Here is a 22290-nt window from a genome sequence, read left to right as displayed (position 1 = left end):
TGTCTTGGTGTCTTTCTAAGCATCTTGTCTCCCTGTCCCATTTCTAAGAATATCCCCCCATATACATAAGTGATGCATGTGTGTGTTTGTTTATGAAACAATGTGGACAACCTTGACTTTTTATGGCAAAACAAACTAAGAATGAAACAATAAAACAAAGCAGTAATAGAAGGAGACAACAAAAAATAAAAGCTTTTGCATGGCCAGACTTAGGGAAGAAAACTGATTTGTTTTTATATTGCGTTTCATATTCCACAAAGAGACAGTGGGTAAATGATAATGAGGAACCTGATCAAACTAAATCAGGAAAAATTCCCCTAAAAATTCTTTGATATCCGTTCACTGTACTATTTTTGTTTTTTATTTCAATCACTGCTGTCTATAGGCTTCTGGAATTTAAATGTCGCCAATACTCACATCCAAGTAACATCATCTGCCTGACTAAATACACCCAATAAAGTGTTAATGCAGAGGAGTTAGAGCATATATTTCGTCGAATAACATGAAATCACTAATCTGTGGTTTCCTAAGTAAAAAAAATTATGATAATCTTGAACATTTTCTGGGCAGATGGGGAATTACTAACGATTTATAATTAGCTTCATAAGTAACCCAACCGAGGGGTATACGTTGTGACACTAGTCATACGCCCTATTGTCCAACGTTGAATTTCACGAATGCAATGGCTTTCTACATGGTTTCGTATTAGCTTTTTCCCCTCTTTATTGAATCTTGCAAGTAACCTACTACATACATGTTATTACAGGGTTCCACTGTATCAACATTTAATGCTCTGTACGTGATAATGTGTCATATTATTAATAATGTATAATTTTATAGAATTGAAGCAAAAAAAAAAACAGCAATCAAATTGTTATGGGATTAGAAATAAACGGAGAAGCACAAAGAAGAAGAAAAAACTGAAAGCAATGAGGAACAACACATCATATTTTGCACATCGTATTAATACAAGACATATACAGGCTCCAGCCATCAATGCTGCTCTGGGTGATCTCAAAAACGTACATAAAGAAAAAATATAAAGCAATCGCTGTCACTTTCAATTTGCCAACAATAACAACAAATTAACACACAACTCAAATTCTTTTGTTAAGAGTTGGGATTTTTTTTTTCATTTTGTTATGAATGACTTTGCGCTTAAGAGCTATTCTTAGAACTACGCAAACCACCAAAACCGGTTACAGTCAATTAACTTTAACCAGTAGCCAGAAATAATAAACAAACAAAAACGAATCAAATCCCTCCAAAAATAAAATATGTAGTGCGGAATGAAGCTTTGTTTTCTGTTGTAGTTCAGATTAAACTCGAAACTTATGTGGGAATTTATGCAAATTTGTGTTATGTCATATTTGAATCATTAATTCGAATAAATTTTATTCTAAAACTTTCAATTGAGATTTTTTAATGGTTGAAATTCCACTTGGGTGTTCAAATTGTAATGAAGTCTGGTATTTAGGAAATTATTCAACAGTAATTATTCAACAGCAAATTATTCAACAGTAGATGGCCTATGAGTCCATTTACGCAACAGAGCAGTAAATGGCCTATGAACTCATCTACTCATCCATAGATAGCCTATGAGCCCATCTACTCAGCCGTAAATTGCCTATTACCCAATCTACTCAGCTGTAAATGGCATATCAGCCCATCTACTACGACGTAGATGGCCTATGAGCCCATCTACTAAGACGTAGATGGCCTATGAGCCCATCTACTAAGACGTAGATGGCTTATGAGCCCATCTACTGAGACGTAGATGGCCTATGAGGCCATCTACTAAGACGTAGATGGCCTATGAGCCCATCTACTAAGACGTAGATGGCCTATCAGACCATCTATTCAGCCGTAGATAGCATATTAGCCCATATACCCAGCCGCAGATGACCTACGAGAGTATTTGCTCAGCCGTAGATGGCCTATGAGTATATCTACTAAGCTGTAGCTGTAGATCTACTCAGCCGTAGATGGCCTATGAGTATATCTACTTAGCCATAGATGGCCTATCAACCCATCTACTCAGCCGTAGATGGCCTATCAGACCATCTATTCAGCCGTAGATGGCATATTAGCCCATCTACTCAGCCGTAGATGACCTACGAGAGGATTTACTCAGCCGTAAATGGCCTATCAGCTCATCTACTCATCCGTAGATGGCCTATCAGCCCATCTACTCAGCCTTAGATGGCCTATCAGCCCATCTACTCAGCCGTAGATGACCTACGAGAGGATTTACTCAGACGTAGATGGCCTATCAGCCCATCTAATCAGCCGTAGTTGACCTACAAAAAGATTTACTCAGCCGTAGATGCCTATGAGTATATCTACTAAGCTGTAGATGGCCTATCAGTCCATCTACTCAGCCGTATATGGCCTATCAGCCCATCTACTCAGCCGTAGATGACCTACGAGAGGATTTACTCAGCCGTAGATCGCCTATCAGCCCATCTACTCAGCCGTAGATGGCCTATTAGCCCATCTACTCAGCCGTAGATGGCCTATCAGCCCATCTACTCAGCCTTAGATGGCCTATCAGCCCATCTACTCAGCCTTAGATGGCCTATCAGCCCATCTACTCAGCCGTAGATGACCTACGAGAGGATTTACTCAGACGTAGATGGCCTATCAGCCCATCTAATCAGCCGTAGTTGACCTACAAAAAGATTTACTCAGCCGTAGATGCCTATGAGTATATCTACTAAGCTGTAGATGGCCTATCAGTCCATCTACTCAGCCGTAGATGACCTATCAGCCTATCTACACAGACGCAGGTGGCCTATCAGCCCATCTACTCGGCCGTAGATGACCTATCAGCCCATCTACTCAGCCTTAGATGGCCTATCAGCTCATCTACTCATCCGTAGATGGCCTATCAGCCCATCTACTCAGCCGTAGATGGGTTCGCAGGCAATCTACGGCAGATTATATTGGTTCACCGAGCATCTGTGGCTGAGTATATGGGCTCGTAAGACAAATACGACTGAGTAGATGGACTTATGGGCTCACACGACTGAGGAGATGGGTTAAGAGGTCATCTATAGCTGGGTAGATGAACTCCTAGGCCATCTGCGCCTAAGTTTATGGACTCTTAGATCATCTGCGCCTGAGTAGATGGGCTCATAAGCCATTTTTTAATTAATTCTTTTTTTCTCAGATTTATCCTCACCAACCTCGTCATTTAAAAGCTGTGAAAACCAGTCAATCGACTAGGAAATAAAATTCATGCCATTTTCAAATGAAAGAGAAAACGTAAATGTAATAATTGAATTCGAATGCAAACTTGTTGTCACTTGTGTGGAGGTAAAATTAGCCGGTGGGGAGATGAAAAGGCGAGAGAATGCATGTAAAAGCATTCATATATCTTTCAATTTTTTTTTTTTAATTGCTAAAACAAAATTAAGGTCAGTAGAGGCAAACACACAAATGGCTAAAGAAAATTGCAGTTTAATAGGCGAGCTATACAAGGCTTAGATGGGGGCAGAGAGGTAGGATCAAACAAAGCTTACACATTTTTGTGCTATGAATGTTTATAAGTTTAACCAATAGGTGGTGATCACATTTCCCTCTGAGACATCTGTGAATGGTGCGAAAATATTTCAGGGCTTTCTGGGAAGGAAATATTTCTAGCAGATTGTTTATAACTCGTATCATAAACCAAAAAACAATCGCGGGCTTGCAATTTCATGCTGAAATTAAAACAAAATATAAATAAATAAAACAACAATCCGGCATGGTGATGATGGTGGCATGATATTAATTGTTTTCCATTCCCCAGCCACGTTGAAAACTGGACTGCACAAAATAAAAAAATTAAAACAAACATTCATTCGTTTAAACCGTTATTTAACCTCGTAATTTAATACCCGACAAAGTCAGATGAGAAATGGTTTCATTAGAATACAAGATTTTTGTTTCATTGTTTATTTTGTGTGGAAGTTGTTGTTGTTATTGCTGTTATATTGTGTAATTAAATAAAAAAGTCTGTATTTATTTAAACAATTCAAATAAAAACAGCAAAAGCTGCAACACTTGTTTTGTCTCCCAGAACAACACAAAACAAAAAACCTCCAAAGCTGGACATTTGAAATTCTCATGACGTCCGTTTTGGTGGGGAATGCGTCACCACATAGTTTTTTTTTTGTCTTTTGATATTTACGGAAATGCAAACACACAAAAAATTGAAAGTGATATTAAATATTTCCAAAATCATTTCAAGAAAAAAACAGGTGACACAACAGTCGGGAAATTCAGTCTGCACAGTGAAACATCTGATAATGATATGAGGCTGTTAGACTTTGCAGCTGCAAGAAACATGGTAGTTAGTAGTAGCAGATTTAAGCATCTCGATATTCATAAGGGCACCTGGCTGTCGCCAGATCAAAACAAGAAATCAAATTGATCACGTTGTGATAAATGGCCATCTACGGTCGAGTAGATGGGCTCATAGGCTATCTACGGTCGAGTAGATGGGCTCATAGGCCATCTACGGATGAGTTGATGGGCTCATAGGCCATCTACGGATGAGTTGATGGGCTCATAGGCCATCTACGGATGAGTTGATGGGCTCATAGGCCATCTACGGATGAGTTGATGGGCTCATAGGCCATCTACGGCTGGGTAGATGGGCTCATAGGCCATCTACGGCTGAGTACATGGGTTCATAGGCCATCTACCGCTGAGTAGATGGGATTATAGGCCATCTATGGCTGAGTAGAGGAGCTCATAGGCCATCTATGGCTGAGTAGAGGAGCTCATAGGCCATCTATGGCTGAGTAGAGGAGCTCATAGGCCATCTACGGCTGAGTAGATGGGCTTATACACCATCCATGGCTGCGTAGATGGGCTAATAGGCCATATACGGCAGAGTAGATGGGCTAATAGGCCATCTACGGCTAAGTAGATGGGTTCATAGGGCATCTACGGCTGAGTAGATGGGCTCATATGCCATCTACGGCCATCTACGGTTGAGTAGATGGGCTCATAGGTCATCTACGGCTGAGTAGATGGGTTCATAGGCCATCTACGGCTGAGTAGATGGGCTTATACACCATCCATGGCTGCGTAGCTGCGCTTATACACCATCCATGGCTGCGTAGATGGGCTAATAGGCCATCTACGGCTGAGTAGATGGGTTCATAGGCCATCTACGGCTGAGTAGATGGGCTCATAGGCCATCTACGGCTGAGTAGATGGGCTCATATGCCATCTACGACCATCTACGGTTGAGTAGATGGGCTCATAAGCCATCTACGGCTGAGTAGATGGGCTCATAGGCCATCTACGGCTGAGTAGATGGGCTCATAGGCCATCTACGGCTGAGTAGAATGGCTCATAGGCCATCTACGGCTGAGTAGATGGGCTCATAGGCCATCTACGGCTGAGTAGATGGGCTCATAGGCCATCTACGGCTGAGTAAATGGGCCGATAGGCCATCTATGGCTGAGTAGATGGGCCGATAGGCCATCTATGGCTGAGTAGATGGGCTCATAGGCTATCTACGGCTGAGTAGATGGGCTCATAGGCCATCTACGGCTGAGTAGATGGGCTCATAGGCCATCTACGGCTGAGTTGATGGGCTCATAGGGCATCTATGGCCGAGTATATGGGATCATAAGTCGTCTATGTCTGAGTATATGGGCTCATAGGTCATCTATGTCTGAGTAGATGGGCTCATAGGCCACCTACGGCTGAGTAGATGGGCTCATAGGCCATCTACGGCTGAGTAGATGGGCTCATAGGCCATCTACGGCTGGGTAGATGGGCTCATAGGCCATCTTCGGCTGGGTAGATGGGCTCATAGGCCATCTTCGGCTGGGTAGATGGGCTCATAGGCCATCTACGGCTGAGTAGATGGGCTCATATGCCATCTACGGCTGGGTAGATGGGTTCATAGGCCATCTACGGCTGTGTAGATATGTTCAGAGGCCATCTACGGCTGAGTAGATGTGTTCATAGGCCATCTACGGCTGTGTAGATATGTTCAGAGGCCATCTACGGCTGAGTAGATGTGTTAAGAGGCCATCTACGGCTGAGTAGATGGGCTCATAGGCCATCTTCTGCTGGGTAGATGGGCTCATAGGCCATCTACGGCTGGGTAGATGGGCTCATAGGCCATCTTCGTCTGTGTAGATGGGGTCATAGGTCATCTACGGCTGAGTAGATGGGCTCATAGGCCATCTACGCCTGAGTAGATGGGCTCATAGGCCATCTACGCCTGAGTAGATGGGCTCATAGGCATCTACGGCTGAGTAGATGTGTTCAGAGGCCATCTACGGCTGAGTAGATGTGTTCAGAGGCCATCTACGGCTGAGTAGATGGGCTCATAGGCCATCTACGGCTAAGTAGATGAGCTCATAAGCCGTATACGGCTGAGTAGATGGGCTCATAGCCATCTACGGCTGAGTAGATGGGCTTATAGGCCATATACGGCTTAGTAGATGGGCTCATATGCCATCTATGGCTGAGTAGATGGGCTTATACACCATCCGTGGCTGCGTAGATGGGCTCATAGGCCATCTACAGCTGAGCAGATGGGATCATAGGCCATCTACGGCTGAGTAGATGGGCTCAGAGGCCAGCTACGGCTACGTAGATGGGCTCATAGGCCATCTACGGCTGAGTAGATGGGCTCATAGGCCATCTACGGCTGAGTAGATGGGCTCATAGGCCATCTACGGCTGAGTAGATGGGCTCATAGGCCATCTACGGCTGAGTAGATGGGCTCATAGGCCATCTACGGCCGAGTAGATGGGCTCATAGGCCACCTACGGCCGAGTAGATGGGCTCATAGGCCATCTACGGATGAGTAGATGGGCTCATAGGCCATCTACGGCTGGGTAGATGGGCTCATAGGCCATCTTCGGCTGGGTAGATGGGCTCATAGGCCATCTTCGGCTGGGTAGATGGGCTCATAGGCCATCTACGGCTGAGTAGATGGGCTCATATGCCATCTACGGCTGGGTAGATGGGTTCATAGGCCATCTACGGCTGTGTATATGTGTTCAGAGGCCATCTACGGCTGAGTAGATGTGTTCAGAGGCCATCTACGGCTGAGGAGATGTGTTCAGAGGCCATCTACGGGTGAGTAGATGGGCTCATATGCCATCTACGGCTGGGTAGATGGGCTCATAGGCCATCTTCTGCTGGGTAGATGGGCTCATAGACCATCTACGGCTGGGTAGATGGGCTCATAGGCCATCTTCGGCTGTGTAGATGGGGTCATAGGTCATCTACGCCTGAGTAGATGGGCTCATAGGTCATCTACGACTGAGTAGATGTGTTCAGAGGCCATCTACGGCTGAGTAGATGTGTTCAGAGGCCATCTACGGCTGAGTAGATGGGCTCATAGGCCATCTACGGCTAAGTGATGAGCTCATAAGCCGTATACGGCTGAGTAGATGGGCTCATAGCCATCTACGGCTGAGTAGATGGGCTCATAGGCCATATACGGCTTAGTAGATGGGCTCATATGCCATCTATGGCTGAGTAGATGGGCTTATACATCTACAGCTGAGCAGATGGGATCATAGGCCATCTACAGCTGAGCAGATGGGATCATAGGCCATCTACGGCTGAGTAGATGGGCTCAGAGGCCAGCTACGGCTACGTAGATGGGCTCATAGGCCATCTACGGCTGAGTAGATGGGCTCATAGGCCATCTACTCAGCCGTAGATGGCCTATGATCCCATCTGCTCAGCTGTAGATGGCCTATGATCCCATCTGCTCAGCTGTAGATGTATAAGCCCATCTACTCAGCCATAGATGGCATATGAGGCCATCTACGGCTGAGTAGATGGGCTCATAGGCCATCTACGGCTGAGTAGATGGGCTCATAGGCCATCTACGGCTGAGTAGATTAGCTCATAGGCCATCTACGGCTGAGTAGATGGGCTCATAGGCCATCTACGGCTGAGTAGATGGGCTCATAGGCCATCTACGGCCGAGTAGATGGGCTCATAGGCCATCTACGGCCGAGTAGATGGGCTCATAGGCCATCTACGGCCGAGTAGATGGGCTCATAGGCCATCTACGGCCGAGTAGATGGGCTCATAGGCCATCTACGGCTACGTTGATGGGCTCATAGGCCATAGTAGATGGGCTCATAGGCCATCTACAGCTGAGTAGATGGGCTCATAAGAAATCTATGGCTGAGTAGATGGCCGTCACAGATGCCCTATAAACACAAATGTTCATAATTCAATGTGTTATTGGTCCTTCCATGTACCCAAAACCCAACAATATTGTTTTAGTTTTTCTTCATCTACAACTTTTTAAATTTTTTCTTCTATAAAATAAAAACGTTAACAAAATCACTCTAGAATTAAGAAAATACAATTTTCCGGTACACAATATATTCCCTCTTTATATATACGTGTTGACTCTTTTGGGGACACGACATTTTGGGGACACGACTTTTGGTCCTTCGATGAGGTTTGAATTTATTGCTTTTGATATTTTCTATATTTCTATTTGGTAAGAAGGCACCCTTATAACTATATTGCCTTAAAAACAATCAACAATTTCCAATATCTTACCCACAAATTGTGTCACCCTGTATAATCGGCATTGTCTGACAATCTTGGTGGACCACTTTGGATTTTGTTGCTATTTTTTGTTAAGACACAGTTATGTTAGCAAGTGTATCTTGTCATGGTAACACACACTCATAAAACTCTGTATGTATTTGTTTAGAAATAGAAAAAGAAAACAAATACACATACAAATCTATGGCGAGACATATTGTCATATACCCACAACGGACAAATGCACATACGGACCCTCAGTACATATTTATTTATTCAGGGTCAACTTGTTTTTTTCTTTCTTACAATATATGTATGTTTGTGTTAAGAATAGAATTTATGTTGTTGTAACACTTATTAGTTTGTTGTTACAATTCGCTTTTTTTGTTACTTAGTATGAGAGGAAAAAAACCGGCATTACCAACAACGGTATTTACTACTGTAACAGGTTTCTCTATATTGTTTTATTTAAGCATACTAAGCGGAATAGCACCCCTGAACATTATTCCGTTATATAAATGACATAGAAATTTATTAAGAATTCCAAATGACAAACAACAATGAACAAAAATAACAAATGAATATTTCATTGGAAATCAAACGTTATGTGTTTTTTTTCTGTTTCTATTTCTCGTCTCGTTCAAGGACATTGCCAAAGGGTGTGAAAAACACATACACAAACATAGAGATATTATCTTAAGGTATTTTCTTATATTCATAGGAATTATTGTTTGGCAAGGAAATGGAAAAAAGTTATGTAATAGCAAATATGTTCACACAAAGGCAAACATTTTAATATAAATAAGTTAATTGATTTTTGGTCCTTCGATCCACCAAAATAGAGTGCCAGTGGTGTTCCATTCTCCACTTATTACCTTTGTTGCTTCCTTTAAGAAAGAATATTTGAAAATTAACAAACCACAAAACATTGAGTAATAAGTGACACTGGTGTTCTATTCCCCACATATTGCTATTTTTTCTACCTTTAAGGGCAACTGTTTGCAATTTCCATGAAAGAAAAACAATTTTGAGAAGATCATAATCAACTAGAGGCGCTCACCGCCAGAACTGACTAACCCACATACCCAAAAAAAATCAAAATGACTATAAAGAGTTAACCAAAACCTTTTGAAACAAAAACAAGTAAGCAAAGGTTATAGCCGGACTCGGTCGACCATGTAATACCTTACACCACTGGCCCTGCCAGTGGAACAAATAAGCTTGTCGATACTGCCACCTTATCACCTTAAGCTTGGGACCTACAGTTTATCTCCGAGTCCGAACGACGTGTCCTAAGACACCACTTTTAGAGAACTTTTATATGCCTGAAATACTCAGAAAATGTCGCCAACATTACTGCGGTGTATTTTGCACGGTTGAAAGTTTGATGTTACCTCGCCGGGAAATCGAACCTCCGACATTCTGCGTACAAGGCGGATGTGAAGTTGAAATATAGCTCCACTCCATGGAATAATATTAGAAACGAAGATATGTAATGATTTTTTTGCTTTCAGCATATTAAATGTCTCCGAAGTCTATTCCTCAAAAAAATTAATATTTCTATGTTTTGACATATCTAATAGGATGCCACCGTAGTGTAATGGTATGCACACCCGCAATGCAATTTGCCATATCTGACGGTGAAATTTTCGACAGACGGACACCGCTCTAATTTTATAGAACACTACAAATGCTATATACAAATGGTCAAAGGGGACATTGTGAGTTTATTGAAGATCTATTGTCCAAAAAAAGTGCAAGTACAAGTGCTCCATACATATGCGTGGAAATGCACGCGATTTTGCGCTCTTTATGGTATTTCGAAAATAGTTAATTGTGGATATATGTATATTGTAATATCAAAAATATATTTTAACCAGTAAAAACAACTAATAACGAGTTGAAATTCAAATAATTTGCACGCAAACAAATTTATGACTCCCAAAAGTATTCATATTTAATTATACGCCAAAAAAACTTTGACGGTAGCGACACCGAGTGTATTTTGAACAAGTAAGAAAAGCGTTAAGTTCAGCCGCGGCGAACTTTTTATACCCTCCAACACAAATTTCAGCCATTTCGGTGGATTAATGTGACCACAACCTTCAAAAAACCGAAATCCGGAAGGTACCGTTCTATGGGGGCTATATGATGGCGTGGACCTATACCTAAAAATTTCTGGGGGAAAGTTTTATAAGCCTAAAGAAGACTAAATACCAAATTTCAGCCATCTCGGTGTGATAATGAGGCTAAAACCTTCAAAATATCGAAAATCGGGAGATATCGTATCGTATATCAACACGTGGACCTATATAAAATTTTATGGTAGAAATGTTTCTTAGGCTCTGGAAACACAAATACAAAGTTACAAGCGATTCTTTGGTCAAATGGGTCGGATACATTCAAAATATATTAAAATGACGCGTACTTTATAAGGGGCCTTATGTGGGGGCTATACCAAAACGTGGACCTATATAACCCAACTTTGGTAGTAATGTTTTCTGGCCTCTGAAGACACAAAGTACCAAATTACAACCAATTCCGCGGTCAAATGGGTCGGATACATTCAAAATATATTAAAATGACGCGTACTTTATAAGGGGCCTTATGTGGGGGCTATACCAAAACGTGGACCTATATAACCCAACTTTAGTAGGAACGTTTTTTGGCCTCTGGAGACACAAAGTACCAAATTACAACCAATTCGGTGGTCAAATGGGTCAAATACATTCAAAATATACTAAAATGACGCGTACTTTATATGGGGCCTTATATGGGGGCTATACCAAAACGTGGACCTATATAAATAACCCAACTTTGGTAGGAATGTTTTTTTGGCTTCTGGAGACACAAAGTACCAAATTACAACCAATTCGGTGGTAAAATGGGACAAATATCTTAAAAATTCCTTAAAACGACGACGCGTCACGCGTCATTTTGTATGAGGGCTATACGAAAGCGTGGACCTACATAGCCCGCTTTCAATACCAAAAGTCCTACGTATGTACATATAATATATTTTCCCAAAATTCCATCAACCTACGTCAATCCGTTCGGACGCTAGAGTGATTTCCACAGACGGACAGACGGACGGACATGGCATATATCGATGTAGAATTGCACGCTGATCAAGAATATATATAGTTTGTGGGGTCTACAATGATTATTTCGAGTAGTTACAAACTTAATATACCATCCTATGGTGGAGGGTATAAAAAAGGTGCCGAAGCGACCCCATGCTGATATATGTATGTATAACAAATTCAATTGGACTAGGGCTCCTCGTAATTTGCAATAATGCTGGGAATTTCTCTATCATGATAGATTGTAGCGTGGGAGGAAAATGTTGTATTCTTCACAAAACCTAATATAAATTAGGCCCGTTAGTTATCCATAAGACACATTATTGCAATTTGCATCAGGAAAAGGTCAGTAGTTCTTTTTCCATATGTAGGCTACTTTGCTGGTATTTTTTTACATTTTTATATTTTTCATACAAAAGTAATTATCCGTTTAACCCTCTAGATAATATGAGATAATCATCCAAAATTGTAGACATGTTATTTGACTTAAACTCTTACATCGTGCAAAATCTCGTCACTATTGATCTATAATTGCGACCTCTAGCGGGCTTCTATTTACACTACAAAAAATAACTCGATATATTAGGCTGTAACTCTGTTATCTGAGCACGTACATCAACATAATTGACATCAATGGAAAGGTCAAATGGCCTTCCAAATGTTATTTACATGGGTGGAATATCTCTTCCAGGAATAAAGATATAGAATAAAGTTGTGGTCCATTTAACTCTCTAAATATTACCTGATCGCCATCTTAATTTGCAAGCTTCTTCTTTGTCATACACACTTACCTTATTTAAAATTTCGCGTTGATCGGACTATTATTGTTACCTACAGAGCCGCTACAAAATTGGATAAATATTATGTTTTGGTCCATTTCACCCGCTAAATATTTCACGATCATCACCAATATAAAATAGGGATCTATTCAGGAACCCGACCTCCATACAAAATTTCGTGACAATTTATAATGGACAGACGGACGGACACACATCTCAAAATCGCTTTATCTTGTCGAGATATGAAGATTGCTGTACCACATTGGGGGTCTCCGACTAATATATCGCGGTGTTACATGAATTTTTACCAAAACAAACTTATAATACCCTTTCCACATAGTAGTGTAGGGTATAAATACTAAACAACTCGATATTACATTATTTTTATATAAAATGAATAGAGAAAGGGTTCACAATACTCAAGATACAATTTTGAAATTAGGTAAAGAGTAATATATATTATGCATTACTTCTTGAATATTTTGAATTGAAAATGAACCATATAAGACCACATTTGGTATGGTTATCCGTATTTTTAAGTTATTAACCACATATGCTCACATTTTGGTATATCCACATTCGCTCTTAATTGGCATTTTGGTTTCTAATTTCCGCAGAGAATTGCCACTGTTTTCGCTATCCCAGCAAACCAATAGTACCGACATCGTAATGAAATCGGAACAAAATTCGGACGCTACGTCCGCTGTCGGATCCAAAATCGTAACGATATCTTAACGAAAGTTGTATGAAGTGGTTGACATAATTTCGGAACGTAATCGGATAGATTTAGGTCAGAATTCGGAACGAAATCGGAAGAAAGTCCTTGGGAAATTCAGAAGGGGAATTTTTCTTCCGGATTTTCGTACAGATTTCTGACTGAATTCGGAATAATGTCGTATGAAAATCGGTGGTATCTTTCGAATCTTCGTAAAGATTTCTGAACGATTTTGGAATAATGTCGTATGAATATCAAAGGAAAAAATTTTCTCTGACGCCCAATTTTTTATTAATTTATCTTTGTTATGTTTTTATTGGAAGATTGTAATTTCAAACGTTCTAATGATTTTCACTGTTGTTATTATTTCGTAGTTATAGTAGAACAAAGTAAACTTTGTGTACGAATATGTTAAGTCTATCATCACTAACTTGAATTACTATATATTGCATTTATATTAAAAATATTTCAAAAATTGTATATGCGAATTTCATAACCAGCCATTTTCGACAACAAACTAACATGAAACCAACCACCTTTTGTATATATCGAACAGCAAGGACCTAGATATATACAAAAGGTGGTTGTTTTGCGAAGGGAAATTTATTTCCGACATTCTCTCCGAAATCGGAAAGAAATCTGAACGAATTTCCCTACGAAAAATCATATAGAAATCGGAACGAAATCTGAACGATTTTGCTTCCGAAATTGTTAAGATGTGTCGGACATCCGACATTTGGTTTGCTGGGATCTTCCCTTAATTTCTAAGAATATCGGCTTTTATACGGATTTTGGGATTCCCTTGGTTGAAGAACCTCCATGCTGAAAGTGATTAAAATAGATCCACGCTTTAATGCTTATCGAGATATTGCCCTTTAATTTCAGTCCCATGTTTCAAAAAGTTTTTAGTTGGATAAATGTTTGACCCCAATAAATTACATCTTATACAACTTCTAATTGAAATTTGGTTTACTGTAATATGTTAAGGTATTTTATTATCTTTTTTAAATTATTTATTTGAATAGACACTAAATGACTTCTATGAATGGTATAGTGGATATAGACCTTTGGAGGTCTATAACCGCGAAAGTTGATGAGATAGGGAAAAACGGCGAGACACGAGTCTTCTTGTTTTTGGTCTTCTATCACGCTGCGGTGTCAGAATATGGTTAATAATTTTCCTGTCGCATGGTGTTATATTATGGAAAGCAAGTAAACCATATCAGTCGGCTTTTCCGCCTCTGTGGATTGAGATGTTTACCTATCGACAGATCAAAATTCGGCTTCACAGAAAATATATTTTCCCCAAAATTTTTATTCTGGGAGTTTTCAGAATTTGGTGGCCTTTTTTAACGATTGTGGACAAATAAATGCTTACGTTTTTCTAATAAAAAGGAATGTGCCGAGTTAGTCCATTAAACAAGTAGATTTCATTATGAGAGTCATTCCTTCTAATGTAATCGCGCACACCAGCCATATTAGTTGGTCAACGTAGAAGATGACCAAATTGGATATTTGCGCACAATTTTAGCGAAAATGTTTAGCTTTTGTGGTGGATGTACTCGAAGAGGTGGACTAATATGACTTATACTAAGTTTGGAAAAATATTATGTCGTCCAAACTTTGGACCAAATCGGTTAATCCGTTTGAGAGATGTCATGCGCTCCAGACATAGGGGCAGACTTGGCTAAATGAGTTGGTTTATTTTTTGATACTAGAACGATATTGCATGAAGAAGTAATTCAGAAATTGCAAAGTTCAAACAAAAAATTTGAAAACTTCAAACAAAAAAAATTGAAAATATTTCTTACAAAACTTATAAATGAACACGGTGCTCTTGAAACAATTTTAAATGGAAGGTGCTTACACCTCCGAAATTTTTGCGGATTCTGAAACTACAATGTTTATAGATGAGAACAATCAAAAAACAAAAAAAAATCGCCGGAGCGCTTTTTAAATAAATCGCGATTTAAGTTGACATTTTTAGGGGTTGTTTAGGTTTTCGCGATTTTGCTTAGAAACCGCATTTCCTATCAAAATTGGACTAAAACAAATGTTGTAGATATGAAAATTCTCTTCAAGATTGGCCTTTATGATATTCTCGTCGGTTTTACCGTTTTTGTGATATAGAAGTTCAAATTGGGACAATTCAAATTCAATTCAATTCTGTATCGCCCCCTTATAAAACAATGTCATGACTGCAAATTCCCAACTTAAACTTATATATCTAAAAAAATGTTACAACTATGGATAAGTTACTTAAGCCAGTCTTGTAGAGAATTTTCACAGCTTTAAGATTTTCTCAGGTCACATGTCGATACGACTTACCGTATTCAAGCAAATTCGCGAAACCCTAACAAAAAAAACTAAAAATGTAAACTGAGCTTCCTTATCTCAAAAATGGTACAAGCTGGGAACAAATGATAAACTCAATCCTCTAGAGAATTTTGACAGCTACAACATTTTCTTTAGCTCCATTTCGATTTTACTTGCGGTTTTCAAGCAAAATCGTAAAAACCTAAAAAACACCTAAAAATGTGAATTTTGACCGCGATTTATTTAAAAATCCCTACAGCGATTTTTTCTTGTTTTTGGATTTTTCTCATCTATGAACACTGCTGATTCAGAATTCACAAAAACTTTCCCTGTGTAAGCGGTTTTCATCAAAAGTTAGTTAAGGCGCACCCTACATGACATTGTTTTATAAGGGGGCGATACAGTCAGTGCATTGTCCCAAGTTGAACTTCTATATCTCAAAAATGGTAAAAACTACGAAAATACCATAAAGGTCGATCTTGTAGAGAATTTTCATAGCTACAATATTTGTTTTAGTCCCATTTTGATAGGAAATGCGGTTTCTAAGCAAAATCGCAAAAACCTAAACAACCCCTAAAAATGTCAACTTAAATCGCGATTTATTTAAAAAGCGCTCCGGCGATTTTTTTTGTTTTTTGATTGTTCTCATCTATGAACATTGTAGTTTCAGAATCCGCAAAAACTTCCGAGGTGTAAGCACCTTCCATTTAAAATTGTTTCAAGAGCACCGTGTGAAGTACGTTTTTAGTACATAAACATCAAAACTACATTTCATTGAAAATCTCAACAAAAAAATATTTATGTTTACAAAAATCTAATAATTTGTTATAGTAGCTCAGCAAATATTGTTCGACCAAACAAAAACGGGGGGCGGGGCGGTCCCTGGCCCCCCTGGCCCCACCCTGTGTTCGTCCCTGTAACCTAGTGTTTACAATGCACTATGGAGTTTTTTAGTAGTTATTTGCAAAGGTTCCGGCTAAATTTTTATAGTCAATTTTATTTTTTGGGGCATGTGGGTTAGACCGTTTTGGCGCTGAGCGCCTCATATATGCCTTAAATCTTTCGAGGACATGACGCCCATCATTTTAAGTCATGAAAAAATAAGTAAAATATATATCAAAAGAAGTGCATGTACTTGTAACGCTATGCAGGTTATTCTATTGCCCGTTCTGATAATAAATTTGATAGTATTGGTCCAGGCCAATTGTGTTGGTGGTCCTTCGAGCTCATTTTATATACGAATTTCCACCAATGTTGACCCTTCATGTTATAGAATTATGAGAAATAATAATAATTCATCTTCAATAACCTTTTATACATATACTCATTGCATATTATAAGGACATTATATACACCACTTCATTTGGTCCTTCGATATTAAAAATTCGTGAAAAATAAACACTTTAATCTATATTAAGGTAAATATGGAAATATTTATCTTTGTAACACACAGTTCGTATGGAAAGCTCGGACAAACACTCCTTAAGGATTAATGGTCCTTCGAGCTGATGTTTGGTCCTTCGAGTGTTTAAATATATAAAAATTTCACGCTTTTTCCGTACAGAGCATAATGTAGAAGTATTTTTCTTACTAAGCCACTATTTTGCGTCATGTGCCCTGTTAAACACTACTTTTGGACTTATGGTCCTTCGAGCTGATTTTAAACTAAGACGTAGTTCTTGTACTCAAACAAAAAATGTGTGTTTGAAGACTACTTATGGTTTCTAGAATCATTTAAAACAAGAGGACACAATTTTGCCACCTCATTATCGACATTATCTATACGCATTGTATCGTTTAGGGACATTTAGTCCACAATTAAATTTGCTCCTTAGAGATAATAAATATGTGACAGAGAAACTTCTGTACTTGGCATATACATCGGTAATAAAGTAGAGGGCGGGTCCGGCAGTATTGGCAACACATTTGATGCTTTATGGGTAATACTGTCACCATTATTTCGTGGCCACTCGCCACTGATTCTTCCTCAGATTTGTTTCTCTGAGATGTAAAATGTCAAACATTTGTTGAGTCTTTTAAAAGATATTTATTTACAAATTCTAAATTTCTGTCCGATTTGGTCCTTCGATTTCCAAGCTCATGTACAAACGGTTTAAAATAAACGAATTGAATCTTTTGGGGGCATTACATACAACTGTTGGTTTGGTCCTTCGAGAGCATAATATGGCAATATTTCTATTACTAACCCCACATTTTGAATCGAATTCCCTAATAAACTCTTTGTTAAGACATTTGGTCCTTCAAGCAGTTCTTAGTTCTCTAAATCAAATTCAAAAATACTTTTTTTGTACTTACCTAAATCTGGTATCGAACTGGATGGTTCTTCACAGCTGCCATTTAAACTCATCGATGTTGAGGAAGTTGCCATTGATGACGGCTGTGGGCCTAAAGATGTTGACGAAGATGATGATGGAGAGCAGGTCATGTTTGCCGACCTATCAGTAATGCAATTACCCTGGCCACCTGGACCACCTATAACAACGGCATGATGTGAACCACCCAAACCCAAGGCATTTGAAGTGTGTTTTATTTTAGGTGGCGGCGGTGGTGGTGGTGGACGCATGGCAGTATTATTGTTGTTGTTGTGGTTGGGCGTTGAGGTACAGGAATTGTTGTTGTTGTTGTGATTCATGGAAGAATTAGAAGAGGAGGAGGAGGAAGAAGAAGACGTAGAATTTGTTAAGTGATGACCGCTACTGCTGGAAACTACAGGAGTACGAAATATGTGAGTTGACGACGAATTAGAAGAATTCAAAGTGGATGGCGATGAGGATAATGAAGATGATGATGATAGAGAAGAAGATGGTGATGATGATGAGGCATGCTGCTGATGATAAATTTGTTGTTGTTGTTGCTGGTGATTGTGAAGAGATGACGCTGAGGAAGATGAATGTTGGTGATTACTTGGTGTTGATGTAATAATGTGATGCTGTTGTTGTTGCTGCTGTTGAGTGTGATTTGGAGCATAGGCCAAGTGAGTGGTGGTGGCGGCCGGCTGGTGCTGATGTGAGTGTTGCTGCTGGTGATGATGATGCTGTGACTGTTGTTGCTGATTACTATTTGTTATGAGATTAACCACATATTTGCGTGTGGCTGGTGAGTTTGTAATGATATATTTCTGACCTGTAATTGAAGTTCCTGAAGAAGCAGAAGACAATGAGGAGGAGCAGGAGGCGGAAGAGATGGCGGCGGAGTTGCCACAATTAGAGGAAGCGGCGCCTGGATTTTGTGGTGGTGGTGGCGGAGGCGGCGGCGATGTCACGTTGTTTTGTGGCGTATAACGTCTTATTAGACCGACAGCCCCGCCGTTGGCTGGTGAAACCGGCGCGGAACGCGTATAATGTTGTAACGGCGGCGGTGAAACCGATTGCCTTCTTAGGCTATTGGCCGCACAGGCAATGGTCGTTTCTTCATAGAGACGACCATCACGTATGACGCGCACATGTTGTTGCTGTTGTTGTTGTGATGGTTGCTGTTGAATTTGTGTTGTTGTTGCTGTTGCTGTTAGGGAACCTGAGCTTAATGATTGCTGTTGCTGGTGATGTAAAGGCGGTGGTGATGAAGGCGCTGAATGGCTATTCTGACTGTTGTGTGACACAGCCAATGAAACTCGATGATATTGCGAGGGACTGGCGGAATGACGCCGTGATATATGATGTTGCTGCCCCGGTGACCCTGTTGAAGAGACTGTGGTGGCCGAGGGTAGAGTGCGTGTTATAATGATTTGCTGAGAAGTGTTGCCAGCCGTTATGCTGCGTTCCCCACTAACGGGAATTTGTACATATTCCACCCGCGGGGTGAGAATGACTTTTTGTGAGTTGCCATTATTGGTAATGCCCTGACGTGGAGGTACTGTTTGTACTTGTACATGTTGGTAGCGCTGTGGAGGTTGGGGTGGTGGTGCAGTTGATGCAGCGGTGATAATATTGGTATTACCATTATCACCATCAACTCGGGCCAATTGACGCTCCCTCAAATCTTTTTCTTCCAAATGTAACATTTCATAATCCAATGGCTCGGTTTTAATGATTTTTATACCCGGACCAAGGGTGGTGGTGGTGGTAGTTGTGGTGCTGTTACTGCCATTACCATTTGAGTTATTGGAATTGTTGTTATTAGCTTCGCGGGCCAAATTGGCAGCAGCTTCTAGGCATCTCAATTTCTTCAACATTTTGCTGAGAGCTTGCTTGCTTCTTCTTCTTCTTTTAGAAAAATATATAACTTTGTTCCAAAACTATGTGTATTTGTTTGTTTTGTTTTTTGTGGATTATATCCAAATCACTTGTTTTTGTTGTTCTTGTTCTTTTTGTTGTTGACTTGAGTAAGTGTATATCTTAAAGAATGATTTTTGATCTATGGCTGGTTTCTGATTTAGCATTGACTCCCTTATGGTTTTGAGTTTTTTTGTTTCTTAAATCCTTAGATGCTACAAATTTGTTGTCCTTATAAAAAATCAGTCTCTTCTCTTCTGAGGGTGTGTTTGTGTGTGTTTCCTTGATTTGATCTTGGAGTTGTTGAGGGGGGGTAATGATAAATTTCCTTTTTATATAAAAAAATTTTGGTATTAAATTTAGTTTCTGAAATATACGGCCACCTTGCTTATTCGCTTGCTTCTAGCTTTGCTCCTTAAATTAGCTTAAATTTTAGATTTGTATTTCAAATTGTATTCAAAATATGTTATCAGCCTTCAATGTTGCATATCCTTAAACTGCCTTAAATTACCAAAAGTAAAACACATAGAATTGTGGTTCCAAAATTGTTTCCTCTTATTTTTGAGGGGGGTTTCCTTAATCCGAAAATTGTTTGTTGTTCCTTTATATAGAAATATATACTTTATATAGAAAATTTTTGTATGTAATAATGATTATATATGTATGTTTTGTTGTTGTTTATCCTCTGATTTCAGTTGCTGTTGTCACGTTGTCCTTAAACCTGCTTCTGTTGCCTTAGTATAAATCCTAGGGGGTTGGTTTTGTTGATGATTATATAGTACTTTAATATATTATTTTGTGTTTTTACTAATGATTTATTTTTGCTTTATGGGAAATTTTTGAAAATTGAGAATCCCTTTATTATGTTTTTTGTAGTTATTGCCTCAGTAGGGAAGTTAAGGTGATGTATTGTATCCTAATAATACTTGTTGTGGTAGTTGATGCAAATATTTTTTTATTGTTGGATTGGGTTTGATGCTTAATAATTTTTAAAATAATTTTAAATTATTTTAAAATTATAATTGATTATATTAATTTATGATGTAAAAAACTGGAAAGAGAAGAAAGAAAAAGGGAAATTATTTAATTAAATAATATTTAATAAAATAATTTAGTTAATAATATTCAATAAAATAATTTATAACATCAATAAAAGAATTTATTTGGTCCTTCGACTACTAAAATTTGAATTTTTTATTTAAAGAATATTTTGTGTCAAAAACGGGATTTTTTAAGATTATTTTTGTCAAAGAGCTGTTGAATTTTGGACCAAAAATTCTTTAAAATACCCACGTTTGAAGAGCTGTTGAATTTTGGAACAAAAATTCTTTAAAAATCCACGTTTGAAGGGCTGTTGAATTTTGGGCTAAAAATTCTCGAAAAGTCTACGTTTGACGGGCCGTTAAATTGCGGACCAAAAATTCTTTAAAAGTCCACGTTTGAATGGCTGTTGAATTTTGGACCAAAAATTCTATTAAAATCCACACTTGAAGGTCTTGAAATTTTGTACAAAAATTCTTTAAAAAATTCACGCTTTAAAGGCTGTTGAAATTTGAACAAAAATTCTTTAAAAAATCCACGCTTGAAGAGCTGTTGAATTTTAGACCAAAAGTTCTTTAAAAAATCTACACTTGAAGAGCTATTGAATTTTGAACAAAAATTCTTTAAAAAATCCACATTTCAAGGGCTGTTGAATTTTGAACAAAAATTCTTTAAAAAGTCCACACCGAAGGGCTGTTAAATTTTGAACAACAAAAAATCGTTAAAAATCCGCGCTTGAGGATCTGCTGAATTCCTGAACAAAAATTCTTTAAAAAGTCCACGCTTGAAGAGCTGTTGAATTTTGGACCAAAAGTTCTTTAAAAAATCCACGTTTGAAGGGCTGTTAAATTTTGGACCAAAAATTCTTGAAAAATCTACGTTTGAAGGGCTGTTGAATTTTGGACCAACAATTCTTAAAATAACCACGTTTGGGCTGTTAAATTTTGTACAAAAATTCTTTAAAAAATCCACACTTGAAGGGCTGTTGAATTTTGGACCAAAAATTCTTTAAAATATCCACGTTTGAAGGGCTGTTGAATTTTGAACAAAAATTCTTTAACAAATCCCAACTTGAAGGGCTGTTAAATGTTGAACAAAAAAATTCTTTAAAAATCCGCACTTGAAGGTCTGCTTAATATTGAGCAAAAATTCTTTAAAAATCCGCACTTGAAGGTCTGCTTAATATTGAGCAAAAATTCTTTAAAAATCCACGCTTGAAGGTCTGCAAAAATTCTTTAAAAACTCCACGCTTGAAGAGCTGTTGAATTTTGAACAAAAATTCTTTAAAAACTCCACGCTTGAAGAGCTGTTGAATTTTGAACAAAAATTCTTTAAAAACTCCACGTTGAAGAGCTGTTGAATTTTGAACAAAAATTCTTTAAAAACTCCACGCTTGAAGAGCTGTTGAATTTTGAACAAAAATTCTTTAAAAACTCCACGTTGAAGAGCTGTTGAATTTTGGACCAAAAATTCTTTAAAAAGTCCACGCTTGAAGAGCTGTTGAATTTTGAACAAAAATTCTTTTAAAAATCCACGCTTGAAGAGCTGTTGAATTTTGAACAAAAATTTTTAAAAAAAAAAAT

The 22290-nt window shown here is 38.8% G+C and overlaps 2 protein-coding genes across 3 annotated transcripts in view; both read right to left on the bottom strand.

The window, feature by feature from the left end:
* The window catches only part of Eip75B (Ecdysone-induced protein 75B), a 406555-nt gene extending 385999 nt beyond the window's left edge, over positions 1–20556 (bottom strand). Inside the window, exons 1-2 of one of the 2 annotated variants that reach the window (XM_073986170.1) lie at positions 18579–20556; positions 17751–18161 (exon numbers count right to left, since the gene is read on the bottom strand). In XM_073986170.1, coding sequence (XP_073842271.1) covers positions 17751–18161; positions 18579–19626 — 1459 coding nt within the window. In that variant the 5' untranslated portion in view covers positions 19627–20556. The remainder of the gene's footprint in view (positions 1–17750; positions 18162–18578) is intronic. The other variant, XM_073986171.1, reaches the window with a different exon arrangement.
* Positions 18178–18558, bottom strand: LOC141401672 (uncharacterized; the record flags this gene model as incomplete). The annotated part of the gene is made up of 1 exon (XM_073982009.1): positions 18178–18558. A coding segment is annotated over one exon (381 nt), but the record flags the coding sequence as incomplete, so codon positions are not given.
* Positions 20557–22290: the final 1734 nt, after the last annotated feature.

The sequence above is a fragment of the Musca autumnalis genome, unplaced genomic scaffold, assembly GCF_047663935.1.
Source record: "Musca autumnalis isolate F117 unplaced genomic scaffold, ASM4766393v1 scaffold_4, whole genome shotgun sequence".
Lineage (NCBI taxonomy): Eukaryota > Metazoa > Arthropoda > Insecta > Diptera > Muscidae > Musca > Musca autumnalis.
Note: the sequence above shows the minus strand (reverse complement) of the source record. Positions and strands in the feature narration are given on the sequence as shown.